The sequence below is a fragment of the Papio anubis genome, chromosome 6 (assembly GCF_008728515.1).
Source record: "Papio anubis isolate 15944 chromosome 6, Panubis1.0, whole genome shotgun sequence".
NCBI classification, from domain to species: Eukaryota; Metazoa; Chordata; class Mammalia; order Primates; family Cercopithecidae; genus Papio; species Papio anubis.
In genome coordinates, this window is record NC_044981.1 from 7226085 (window position 1) to 7240498 (window position 14414).

Below are 14414 nucleotides of genomic sequence, written 5' to 3' on the forward strand. Positions count from 1 at the left end.
CATTTCCATATCTTCTTTTGAGAATTGTCTATTCATGTGCTTAGCCCACTTTTTGATGCGATTTTTCTTTCTTGTTAATTTGTTTGAGTTCCTTGTAGATTCTGTATATTAGTCCTTTGTCAGATGTACAGAGTGTGAAGATTTTCTCCCACTCTGTGGGTTGTCTGTTTACTTTGCTGATTATTTCTTTTGCTGTGCAGAAACTTTTTAGTTTAATTAAGTTCCACCTATTTATCAGTTTTTTTTAAGAGAATATAGAATTTATTCGATACTGAATATAAAAATAAACCATCTAAATAGGGGCCCAGGGAGCTTCCCTTATTTCTCTAGGTGCCTCCAGGCCTTCCCACCCCAACCCCAATAAAAACATTTTGCATATATAATGGCTAGCAAAGACTAAAAAGATGCAAAACTTCCAAAGACAGCAGGCACTCAGCTTAAGGAGGGTGATGACTGGGTCAAATGAGATCTTCCTGCAGGAGCCCACCATTTTCTTAGTCACAGCACTGACGAAAATACACCCCAGCCTTCTGGACCAGAGGCTGACATTAGGGGGTCCCTGAGCAAGTGATGGGCTGGAGCTGCTCATTGGGAGGCAGACAGTCTACTCCGTCAATGCATCCTCCAACTGCTTCACTCTCAAAGCCTGCTTCTGTTCCTGCAGCACACCACATAACTGATGCATGGCCATTTTTAGCCGGGGGAGCTCATCTGCAAAGATGAGGTGGAACCGGCCTGGCTCCTTATACATGCAGGCTTTGCCACGGGATAACAGCTTGTTGTCCAGGAAGCAGCGAGAGGAGCTGTTCCTCTTCAGATGCACAGGGATCCATGTACTTTTTCAAGTTGATCCAGACACAGAGGCCAGAGCTGCAGTTGTGAAAGGGGATCTCCAATGCCTTCAGTTTGGCAGTGATGTACTTGTGAGCTTCCCAGAGCCGGTAGTTATTGGCGGGCAGGTACGCTCTGTCAATCCATTCTGTGTTCTGGAGCAGCTGACACAGCTTGTGCCGGGCGATGCCAGAGATACTGCGGAGGTAGCCAAAGGTGCTCACAGCGGAAGACATCTCCTTGTTGTGGGTGTCAACAGAGCACCAAAGTGGAAGGCAGAAATGCCAAAATCCTTCCTGGTGTCCCAGATCACATGGGTCCTGTTGTGATCAGGCAAACTTTTCATGCTCAGGACACTGTGGAATGTGATGGATTCATCAAAAACACAGACAGCACGTAAATCTCATCTATGATCACATGTAGGTTATACCTCTTGGCAAAACCCAGGTATTCCATCGCAAGTCTGAGGAGTAGATGTCACCCAGAGGATTCTGAGGATTGATTAGCACAAGGCCTTGGACCTTTTTCCCCTCAACCCTAGCTTCAAGCAGGGCTTCCTCTAACTTGTCCACAGTGAGGTGGAAAGGATGGATGTTTGTAACAGTGATCTCACTCTCCAGGTGGACAGGAATCAACTCAACCTGAGAGTAACTTTCTTTTTTTTTTTTGAGGCGGAGTCTTGCTCTGTGCCCCAGGCTGGAGTGCAGTGGCACGATCTCGGCTCACTGCAAGCTCCGCCCCCTGGGTTCATGCCATTCTCCTGCCTCAGCCTCCTGAGTAGCTGGGACTACAGGCGCCCACCACCACGCCTGGCTAGTTTTTTGTATTATTTTAGTAGAGATGGGGTTTCACGGTGTTAGCCAGGATGGTCTCGATCTCCTGACCTTGTGATCCGCCTGCCTCGGCCTCCCAAAGTGCTGGGATTACAGGCTTGAGCCACCGCGCCCAGCCAGTTCATGTTACTTTCTTGTAATCTTTCAATCATCAGATCAATGCAGAGCTTGTTCTCACTGGTGCCAAGGTTGACAAAGCCTAAGGTGTTCTTGTCTTTATGATATTTGTCTTTATGATAGGCACTGTAGTCCTGGAAGCTCGACTGATAGAAGACAGAGATGTCAATCCCACAGTTGGACAGGTCACGGCTGACGAAGGCAGCTTCACAACCACTCAGTTGGGGAACTAGATCAGGCTGCCCGGGAAATTGGGCCCCCTGCCCATATCTGACATCACCCCTAGAGTCCTGGGAAGGAAAACGCACTTGGAGCTCCAGGCCACTCGTGACCCCAGACTATAGAAGCTGGATCATCTGGCACATTAAGCGACCCAGAGGGCTTCCTGCTCACAGACGGCCTGAGCGTGCCTCCGTTCTTCCAGCGGCAGGCCCTGCCTGCTGTCAGTTGTACTCGAAGTAATCCCTCATGGTCTGCCGCAAGTGCAGCATCATCTCCAACAGCTGGGTATAGATGCTCTGGTCTCTGAGGACCTGGCCTCTCGTCTGGCCAGAGGGCACAGGAAGGGTGTCCGACTGATGACTCATACTCCGGGTATCTGTAGTGGCCCCTGAAGGCTGGCTGGCACCTCTGTCTCTGTTTTCACTTATCTTCTCTCCAGCCTAAAGCCTGACTGAGGAAACTGTCCATGATTGTCAGTGCTCAGGGACCTGCTCTGTCGCCCTTCTCCTCTGTCACCCTTCTCCTCATTGAATGTATTAATCATTGTTTTTGTTGCATTTGCTTTTGGGTTCTTGGCCATGAAGTCTTTGCCTAAGCCAATGTCTAGAAGGGTTTTCCGATGCTATCTTCTAGAATTTTTATGGTTTCAGGTCTTAGATGTAAGTCCTTGATCCATCTTGAGTTGATTTTTGTATAAGGTGAGAGATGAGGATCTAGTTTCATTCTTCTAAATGTGGCTTGACAATTATCCTAGCACCATTTGTTGAATAGGGTGTCCTTTCCCCACTTTATGTTTTTGTTTGCTTTGGTGAAACCCCGTCTCTACTAAAAGTACAAAAAAAATTAGCTGGGCGTGGTGGTGGGTGCCTGTAATCCCAGTTACTTGGGAGGCTGAGGCAGGAGAATCACGTGAACCCAGGAGGCGGAGGTTGCAGTGAGCTGAAATGGTACCATTGCACTCCAGCCCAGGCAACAGTGTGAGACTCAAAAAAAGAAAAAGAAAAAACAGTCAAAGAAACACAATGGGATTGTGACTACAAATAAGGGCAGTACTAATATTTTTACTATATACTGAAATGCAGCTTTTTGTGGGATTTACAAGTTTTGGGTGTAAACAAATGTTCACCTTATTCTCTGTGATCAAGGTATAAAATCGCATGGATTTTTAAAAGAATGTTCAATCCAATCAAACTTTTTGATCATCCTGTACTCAAACTATCATGAAACTTTGAAAGAAAAATTGTGGATTTACACTGAAATTTTCTGTGATTTTTGATATGGTTTTGCATGGAAAAGCATTTACAGTGGCTTCATGTGGGTAGAAATCACAGTTGCTGTGACAGGGCAGTGAGCTGTCATTTATGAATTCAGTGTTGTCTGTAGGAGATATGGCACTGGAAGTATTCTTCTAGGACTCTGTTGGCATTCTGTGGATGGTGAATAGTAAATAAGTTAATGCAGAAGACTTTGATGAGTGACTTCAAACACTACAGATTATGATCGGGGATCACATGATGGGTAGGAATGGAATAGAAGATCACCTTGAATAACAAGGTAGCAGGGCTTGATAAAATGGGAAGCCACTGGGACATTTTTATGAGAGGATCCACCTCTCACCTGGTTGTGATGGGGACTAAGATAGATAGAACAAGTCTCACATTTTGTAGGAAGGTGTTCCAGAACCAGGAATGTTTGGAGCAGGGACTTCTACATCTGAAACAGACAGATCTGGACAAAAGTGTTAGAGAGAAAGTGGTATTCAGGAAGGAGAGATGCATGGCTACTTAAATCTCTAGCATTGTGGAAAAGCTATCAATTCAGACTCAGAGGGCAGTGAATGTATCTCTAAGGAAATGGCATTTCAGCAGATATGAAGATAGTACAAGATAATGGGGGTGAAGACAGCCTGAACATTCCAGGTAGAACAACATGCTAAAACTTGGAGGCAAAGGGAATATGGTACATTTGAAAAAGTATAATATCTCTAGTGTGGCAAAAGCAAGTCAGGGAATGGTAAGATGAGATCAGAGAAGCAGGGAGGAGCTTGATCAGGAAGAAGACTGTAGGCCATGGTAAGGATTTTTGCTTTTACCTAAGGTGATGGAAAACTACTAAAGTTTTTTTAAGATACAAAATGGCATACTCATATTTATATTTCAGAAAGATCACTCTGGTTGCATATACAGAGTGGACTTCGCCAAGTAGTTTTATTTTAGTCTTTTAGAAAAATAAAATGTCACCAATAGCTTTTGTAGTAAATAGCTGTTTCTAAAGTCCAAGGCCTATGCATTGAAAAATTACAGTATAACCTATGAATGCATTTGAAGAACAATACCTCAAACTCTATTAAATTTTAGCAGAATCAATAGACTAGCACCAATTTAAAAGAACATTGTTCTGATGATGTATTTGATAATTTTTTTTTTTAATTTTAGTTGCATCTATAAAGTGAGGGCAAGTTTATCAAGAAAGTAAAGGAATAAAAGAATGGCTACTCCATAGGCAGAACAGCCTGATGATTTTTGAAGCAGTGTATACCTTTTAATGAGACTAAAGCTAATTCACTATAATTAAACAAAAATACTGTTCTTCATGGATATAACAGACTAGATTTGATTTTTTAAAAAATAAATCAGGGCTGGGTGCAGTGGTTCATGCCTATAATTCCAGCACTTTGGGATGCCAAGGTGGTAGGATTGATTGAGTCCAGGAGTTCAAGACCAGCCTGGACAACACAGCGAGACCCCGTTTCTAAAATAAATAAATAAATTTTTTAAAAAGTCAGGTATGGTGGTGCATGCCTGTAGTCCCAGCTACTTGGGAGGCTGAGTTGGGAGGATCATTTGAGCTCAGGAGCTGGTGATTGCGGTGAACCAAGACTGCACCACTGCACTCCAGCCTGGGCAACAGAGTCAGACCCTGTCTCAAAAAACAAAAAAGTTGGCTGAGCACAGTGGCTCATACCTGTAATCCCCCACACTTTGGGGGGCTGAGGTGAATGGATCACTGGAGGGAGGTGAATGGATCACTTAAGGCTAGGAGTGAGAGACCAGCCTGGCCAACATTGCAAAATCCTGTCTCTACTAAAAAAAACAAAAAGAAAGAAAGAAAAAGAAAAAAAAAGGCCAGGGTGGTAGTGCACACCTGTGGTCCCAGCTATTTAGGAGGTTGAGGCAGGAGAATCACTTGAGCCTGGGAGGCAGACATTGTGCTACTGACTCCAGCCGAGATTGTGCCACTGCAATCCAGCCTGGGCAAGACAGCAAGACACTGTCTCAAAAAAAAAAAAAAAGAAAGAAAGAAAATTCTAATAAGCAGTCACAGTTGACAATGCTTATGATAAAGCCTAAATTCAGATTTTGACCTATGGTCTCTTCTTCAACACAAATTGGGTCAACCACTCAACTGAAATATACATCAAATTTTTTTTTTCTTTCCACCCAAGCCCCGTAGAACATTTAAATTTTTTAATGTAAAAATAACTGGGACAATCATAATGGCAGATGGGAGGCAGGACAAGATTGCAGCTCTGACTGGGTCTGACAGAGTAGTGTGTGGAGGCTCGCATCATGAATTTTAGCTCCAGAATGACTGCAAGAACAAATCAGGAATCCTGAGAGGACCAACGGACCCTCTGAAGGAAGCAGACTGCTCCTGCAGGAGCCGGGAGACACCCCAAATCCTATGGGTGCCCAAACTGTGGAACTGGGAAAGGGAGAGCCTCTGCTCCCGAACACACACTCGCACTGAAGAAAATGAAGGTCTAGTTTGCGAGAGAAGTTTCCGACCTTACCTGGAGCTGAGTCAATCTAGAGAGCCAAGTGAAATACAGGGGTAGAGGAAGCAGTGGGAAAGGCCCTGGGAGTTCACTGGGTCCCCAAGCAGGCCATTCTTGCCTGGCTCCACAGGGACCCTTTAGCAGGGCAGCCAGAGGCCGGGGGGAAAATGCCACAGGGAGAAGGAAGTCTCTAGCTGAACTTTGTAACAATTTGAATTGAGCAAGGAGCCTCCTGGCCAGAACATGGGAGAGGGTGGGAATCTGGCTTGCAGACTCCACAGGAGGGAAAAGAACCAAAGCCCTGTTCTTTCACAGCTGGGAGGTGGGTAGCCTGGGGAAGTTCTCAAGCCCTGCTACCCACTGCCTGGAAACAGACTTGGGACTGTTAGAGCGGCCATGGTGAGAGTGAGACAGGCCCTTTGGATCGATTGTGTGGGAGTTGGGTGAGGCCTGTGACTGCAGGCTTTCCCCCACTTCCCTAACAATTTGCATGACTCAGCAGAGGCAGCCATAATCCTCCTAGGTACACAACTCCAGTGACCTAGGAATCTCACCCCTATCCCCCACAGCAGCTGCAGCAAGACCTGCCCAAGGAGAGTCTGAGCTCAGACATACCTAGCCCTGCCCCTACCTGATGGGCTTTCCCTATCCACCCCTGGTAGCTGAAGACAGAGGGCATATATTCTTGGGAGTTCTAGGGCCCTACCCACCACTGGTTCCTCTCCATACTACCACAGCTGATGCTCTCTGGAAAGCGCCGCCTCCCCGCAGGAGGCCAACCAGCACAAAAATAAAACATTAAACCACCCAAGCTAAGAACTGTCACAGAGTCCATTTCACCCCCTGCCATGTCCACCAGAACAGGTGCTGATATCCACAGCTGATATCCATAGATGGTTCACATCACAGGACTCTGTGCAGACAACCCCCAGTAGCAGCCCAGAGCCAGGTAGACTTGCTGAGCGGCTAGACCCCAAAGAGAGATAACAATCACTGCAGCTAGGCCCACAAGAAGCCACATCCACAGGGAAACGGGGAGAGTACCACATTAAGGGAGGAGACCACCCCTCATATTGTCTTATGCTCAATTTCTGCCTCCAAAGAAAGAAGAAGTAAAAACTAAAAGGAAGAAATGAAATCCACAAGCAGACAGCCTGGCACTACACCTTGGACCTGGTAGTTAAAGATCGACCCCTGACCTAATCGGTTATTTGCATAAAAAAGCACTGTGAAGATCCCTGTCCTATTCTGTTCGTTCTAATTACCGGTGTATGCAACCCCCAGTCACGTACCGCCTGCTTGCTCAATTGATCACGACCCTCTCACATGGACCCCCTTAGAGTTGTGAGCCCATAAAAGGGACAGGAATTGCTCAACTGGGGAGCTCGGCTCTTGAGACAGGAGTCTCGCCGATGCTCCCGGCCAAATAAACCCCTTCCTTCTTCTTTTCTCCCCCACTTCCTTCTTTAACTCATTGTCTGAGGGGTTTTGTCTGCGGCTTTTCCTGCTACAACATCAAGGGAACACCCCATGGGACAAAAGAATCTGAACAACAGCCTTCAGCCCTAGGCCTTCCCTCTGACAGGTCCTACCCAAATGAAAAGGAACCAGAAAACCAACTCTGGTAATATGACAAAACAAGGCTCTTTAACATGCCCCAAAATCACACTAGCTCACCAGCAATGGATCCAAACCAAGAAGAAATCCCTGATTTGCCTGAAAAAGAATTCAGGAGGTTAGTTATTAAGCTAATCAGGGAGGCACCGGAGAAAAGGTGAAGCCCAATTCAAGGAAATCCAACAGACGATACAAGAAAGGAAGGGAGAAATATTCAAGGAAATAGATAGTATAAAGAAAAAAATAAAAACTTTAGGAAACATTGAACACACTTATAGAAATGCAGAACACTCTGGAAAGTCTCAGCAATGGAATTGAACAAGTAGAAGAAAGAAATTCAGAGCTAGAAGACAAGGTCTTTGAATTAACCCAGTCCAACAAAGACAAAGAAAAAAATCATAAGAAAATATGAACAAAGCCTCCAAGAAGTCTGGGATTATGTTAAATGACCAAATCTAAGAATAATTGGTGTTCCTGAGGAAGAAGAGAAATCTAAAAGTATGGAAAACATATTTAGGGAATAATCGAGGAAAACTTCCCCCGCCTTGCTATAGTCTTAAACATCCACATACAAGAAGCACAAAGAACACCTGGGAAATTCATCGCAAAAAGATCATCGCCTAGGCACACTGTCATCAGGTTATCTAAAGTTAAGATGAAGGAAAGAATCTTAAGGGCTGTGAGACAAAAGCACCAGGTAGCCTATAAAGGAAACCTATCAGATTAACAGCAGATTTCTCAGCAGAAAACCTACAAGCTAGATGGGATTGGGGTATCTTCAGCCTCCCCAAACCAAACAATTATCAGCTAGGAATTTTGTATGTAGTGAAACTAAGCATCATATATGAAGGAAAGATACAGTCTTTTTCAGACAAACAAATGCTGAGAGAATTCCCCATTACCAAGCCACCACTACAAGAACTGCTAAAAGGAGCTCTAAATCTTGAAACAAATCCTGGAAACACATCAAAACAGAACTTCTTTAAAGCATAAATCACACAGGACCTATAAAACAAAAATACAATTTAAAAAACAAAAACAAAAAATAAAAAAACCAAGGTACACAGGCAACAAATAGCATGATGAAAGCAATGGTACCTCACATCTTAATACTAACATTGAATATAAATGGCCTAAACACTCCACTTAAGAGATATAGAACCACAGAACGGATAAGAACTCACTGGCCAGGTGCAGCGACTCATGCCTGTAATCTCAGCACTTTGGGAGGCCAAGGCGGGTGGACCACCTGAGGTCAGGAGTTTGAGACCAGCCTGGCCAACATAGTGAAACTCCATCTTTACTAAAATACAGAATTAGCCAGATGTGGTGGTGCACACCTGTAATCCCAGCTACTTGGGAGGCTGAGGTAGAAGATTCACTTGAGCCCGAGGGCCGAGGTTGCAGTGAACCAAGATCACACCATTGTACTCCAGCCTGGGTGACAAGAGTGAAACTCTTGTCTCAAAAAAAAAGAAAAGAAAAGAAAAGAAGAAAAAAGGACTCACCAACCACTGTCTGCTGCCTTCAGGAGACTCACCTAACACATAAGGACTCACATAAACTTAAAGGGGTGGAAAAAGGCATTGCATGCAAATGGACCCAAAAGTGAGCAGGGGTAGCTATTCTTATATCAGACAAAACAAGCTTTAAAGCAACAGCATTTAAAAGAGACAAACAGGGATATTATATAATGGTAAAAAGCCTTGTCCAACAGGACAATATCACAATCCTAAACATATATACACCGAACACTGGAGCTCCCAAATTTATGAAACAATTACTAATAGACCTAAGAAATGAGATAGACGGTAACACAATAATAGTGGGGGACTTCAATACTCCACTGACAGTACTAGACAGGTCATCAGGACAGAAAGTCAACAAAGAAACAATAGATTTAAACTATACCTTCAAACAAATGGACTTAACAGATATATACAGAACATTTCATCCAACAACTGCAGAATACACATTCTATTCAACAACACATGGAATTTTCTCCAAAATAGACCATATCATAGGCCATAAAACGAGCCTCAATGAATTTAAGAAAATTGAAATTATATCAAGCACCCTCTCAGACCACAGTGGAATAAAACTGGAAATCAACTCCAAAAGGAACCTTCAAAACCATGCAAATACATGTAAATTAAATAACCTGCTCCTGAATGAGCATTGGGTCAAAAACAAAATCAATAAGAAAATTTAAAAATCCTTTGAACTGAACTACAATAATGATAGAACCTATCAAAACCTTTGGCATACAGCAACGGCAGGAATAAGAGGAAAGTTTATAGCCCTAAGCACCTACATCAAAAAGACGGGAAGAGCACAAACTGACAGTCTAAGGTCATATCTCAAGGAAGTAGAGAAATAAGAACAAACTAAACTCAAACCTAGCAGAAGAAAGGAAATAACAAAGACCAGAGAACTAAATTAAATTGAAACAAAAAATACAATACAAAGATAAATGAAACAAAAAGCTGGTTCTTTGAAAAGATAAATAAAATTGATAGACCATTAGCAAGACTAACCAAGAAAAGAAGAGAGAAAATCCAAATAAGCTCATTAAGAAATGAAACAGGAGATATTACAACTGACACCACTGAAATACAAAAGATCATTCAATGCTACTATGAACACCTTTACACACATAAATTAGAAAACCTACAAGAGATGGATAAATTCCTGGAAAAATACAACCTTCCTAGCTTAAATCATGAAGAATTAGATACCCTGAACAGACCAATAAAAAGCAACAAGACTGAAATGGTAATTAAACAACTACTGACAAAAAAAGTCCAGGACCAGATGGATTCACAGTAAAATTCTACCAGACATTCAAAGAAGAATTGGTACCAATCCTTTTGACGCTATTCCACAAGATAAAGAGAAAACCCTCCGTAATTCATTCTGTGAAGCCAGTATCACCCTAATACCAAAACCACGAAGGAACATAATCAAAAAAGAAAACTACAGACTGATATCCCTGATGAACACAGACGCTAAACTCCTTAACAAAATACTAGCTAACAGAGTCCAACAACATATCAAAAAGATAATCCACTATGATCAAGTGGGTTTCACACCAGGGATGCAGGTGTGGTTTCATATATGCAAGTCAATAAATGTGATACATTACATAAAAAGGATTTAAAACAAAAATTATGTGATCATCTCAATAGATGCAGAAAAAGCATTTGACAAAATCCAGCATCCTTTATGATGAAAGCTCTCAGCAAAATTGGCATACAAGGGACATACCTCAATGTAATAAAAGCCATCTATGACGAACCCACAGCCAACGTAATGCTGAATGCAGAAAAGTTGAAAGCATTCCCTCTGAGGACTGTAACAAGACAAGGATGCCCACTCTCACCACTCCTCTTCAACATAGTACTGGAAGTCCTAGCCAGAGCAATCAGATGAGAGAAAGAAATAAAGGGCATCCAAATTGGCAAAGAGGAAGTCAAACTGTCACTATTTGCTGATGATATGATCATTTATCTTGAAAACCCTAATGACCCCTTCAGAAAGCTCCTAGAACTGATAAAAGAATTCAGCAGGTCTGCCGGGCGCAGAGTGGCTCACACCTGTAATCCCAGCACTTTGGGAGGCCGAGGCAGGTGGATCACAAGATCAGGAGATCGAGACCATCCTGGTTAACAAGGTAAAACCCTGTCTCTATTAAAATAATACAAAAAATTAGCCAGGCATGGTGGTGGGTGCCTGTAGTCCCAGCTACTCAGGAGGCTGAGGCAGGAAAATAGCGTGAACCTGGGAGGCGGGGCTTGCAGTGAGCTGAGATGGCACCACTGCACTCCAGCCTGGGCGACAGAGCGAGACTCTGTCTAAAAAAAAAAAGAAAGAAAGAAAGGATTCAGCAAAGTTTCCTGATACAAAATACATGTACACAAATCAGTAGCTCTTCTATACACCAACAGCAACCAAGTGGAGAATCAAATCAAGAACTCAAGCCCTTTTACAATAGCTGCAGAAAAAAAAAAAAAAAAAAAAAGAAAAAAAAAAAAAAAAAAAAAAAAAAAACCTAACCAAGGAGTCGAAAGACCTCTACAGAGAAAACTACAAAACACTGCTGAAAGAAACCGCAGATGACAAACAAATGAAAACACATCCCATGCTCATGGATGGGTAGAATCAATATTATGAAAATGACCATACTGCCAAAAGCAAACTACAAATTCAATACAATCCCCATCAAAACACTACCATCATTCTTCACAGAATTAGAAAAAACAATTCTAAAATTCATATGGAACCAAAAAGGAGCCTGCATAGCCAAAGCAAGACTAAGCAAAAAGAATAAATCTGGAGGCATCAAACTACCTGATTTCAAACTATACTATAAGGCTATGGTCACCAAAACAGCATGGTACTTGCATAAAAATAGGCAAACAGACCAATGAAACAGAATAGAGAACCCAGAAATAAATGCAAATACTTAAACAGCCAACTGATCTTTAACAAAGCAAACAAAAACAAAGTGGGGAAAGGACACCCTTTTCAACACATGGTGCTGGGATAACTGGCTAGCTGCATCTAGGAGAATAAAACTGGATCTTCATCTCTCACCTTTTACAAAAGTCAACTCAAGATGGATTAAGGACTTAAATCTAAGAGCTGAAACCGTAAAAATTCTAGAAGATAACATTGGAGAAACCCTTCTAGACATTGGCTTAGGCAAGGATTTCATGACCAAGAACCCAAAAGCAAATGCAATAAAAACAAAGATAAATAGTTCAGACTTAATTAAACTAAAGAGCTTTTGCATGGCAAAAGGAATAGTCAGCAGAGTCAACAGACAACCCACAGAGTGGGAGAAAATCTTCACACTCTATACATCTGACACAGGACAAATATCCAGAATCTACAAGGAACTCAAACAAATCAGTAAGAAAAAAATAAACAATCCCATCAAAAAGTGGGCTAACGACATGAATAGAAAATTCTCAAAAGAAGATATACAAATGGCCAACAAACATATGAAAAGATGCTCAACATCACTAATGATCAGGGAAATGCAAATCAAAACTATAATGCAATACCACCTTACTCCTGCAAGAACAGCCATAATAAGAAAATAAAAAAACAGTAGATGTTGGCATGGATGCGATGATCAGGGAACACTTCTACACTGCTGGTGGGAATGTAAACTAGAATGTAAAAAGCCATCACAGAAAACAGTGTGGAGATGAATCCTTAAAGAGCTAAAAGTAGAACTACCATTTGATCCAGCAATCCTACTACTGGGTATCTACTCAGAAGAAAAGAAGTCATTGTATGAAAAAGATACTTGCACACTCATGTTTACAGCAGCACAACTCACAAGTGCAAAATTGTGAGACCAACTCAAATGCCATCAATCAACGAGTGGATAAAGAAACTTTTATTATATATATGTATACACGCACACATCTATATGATGGAGTACTACTCAGCCATAAAAAGGAATGAATTAATGGTATTTGCAGTGACCTGGATGAGACTGGAGACTATTATTCTAAGTGAAGGACTCAGGAATGGAAAACCAAACATCGTATGTTCTCACTGATATGTGGGAGCTAAGCTATGAGGACGCAAAGCCATAAGAATCATATAAGGGACTCTGGGGACTTGGGAGGAAGGGTGGAAGGAGGACGAGGGATAAAAGACTACAAATATGGTGCAGTGTATACTGATTGGGTGATGGGTGCAACAAAATCTCACAAATCACCACTAAAGAACTTATCTAACCAAATATCACCTATACCCCAACAACCTATGGAAAGAAAATAAATAAAAAATAAAATTAAAAAATAAAAATAACTGAGGCAAAGCAGTAAGACCAAAATGATAGTCTGATACTATTTTAAAAATTTTAGTTTTTAAATTTTGATATTTCATTAGCCTATGATGATTGAGCACTGGCTGAATTTCCGTGGTTATAAGCTGAAGAGGAATCAAGTTTTACATTTCCTGAGTATACAACATCCTCTCCCCTCTTCAAATTTAAAACTTGCCTGCATTAGTTTGAAAAAATGGGAAACTTTTTTGACATTTGTTCTGCTTATAACAATTGTGAAAACCAAAAGCAAACTTTCTAAGATACAAATGCATGCACTTTAAATTATTTTGGGTGAGGCAGGCTTATAGAAAGCTCATATTTGGGGGGATCTGTCTCTATAAAATTAGACCTTTTGTTAAGCTCCAGTGATAGCCGGCACAGCCTAAATGAAATTGGGGGAAGGATGGAAGAAGCAGCATATTAGAAACGAGTATAATGAACAAATAAGAACTATGCAGAGTTTAGGAACACAAATTTTGCAGTGTTTCATGCTGAATCCCATTCTCATGAGATAATTTATTTCCTTATTGATATATGTATGAATATGTTTAATTTGGTGTGCATTCAATATCCTTTTGTGAGTAATTTCTAAGCACTGCAAGATTTTACTTGAATACTATGAAAATATCCTCTAAAATTGTTGAATGTTTCTTATTAATTCCTTCATCAACCCTTTAAATCAAGGGGAGCTCTGAGAAAGGAAGATGAAAATCTGGTTGCTTAACTGTTGAAGTAGTCCAGACATTAAGCAGTCTACCTCTATTAATAAAGAATGAACTTAATTCATAAAACTGCACATTTTTCTTCTTTCTAGGAGTCTGAAAAAAAGAATTTAGAATCCAAAGGCTAAGGTATTAGTAAATATTCACAAAATTAAGGATTCATTTTTTCAACTTACTGTGCAATCTGGGAGTGGGATATTGCGAGCCTTTGGTCAGCACATGCAATGATTTCTTCATACGATGTAACCTTGAAAAAAATAAGCTAAACCAATTATTTTTCATTCAGAATTTTTATTTTTTCCTTTTTTATTACTACAAATTGAAATTTAATTATTTGACTATTAATGAAACTTTCACAATAGGCAAAACAGATTCCTTACATTTTGAAATCAGGAATATGAAAAAAAAATAATTATAACATGCCTATTCATTATGAAGGAAACGTG

General features: G+C 41.3%; 1 protein-coding gene and 1 pseudogene across 9 annotated transcripts in view; both read right to left on the reverse strand.

The window, feature by feature from the left end:
- CAGE1 (cancer antigen 1) overlaps positions 1-14414 on the reverse strand; it is a 60676-nt gene that overhangs the window by 11576 nt on the left and 34686 nt on the right. For 7 of the 9 annotated variants that reach the window (XM_031666894.1, XM_031666897.1, XM_031666896.1 and 4 more), the window contains one exon: positions 14145-14215. In XM_031666894.1, the coding sequence (XP_031522754.1) occupies positions 14145-14215 (71 nt within the window). Of the gene's footprint in view, positions 1-3306; positions 3431-14144; positions 14216-14414 lie in introns of all 9 variants that reach the window. The other 2 variants (XR_004184191.1, XR_004184190.1) reach the window with 1 other exon arrangement.
- On the reverse strand, positions 215-2629 carry LOC103883441 (annotated as a pseudogene).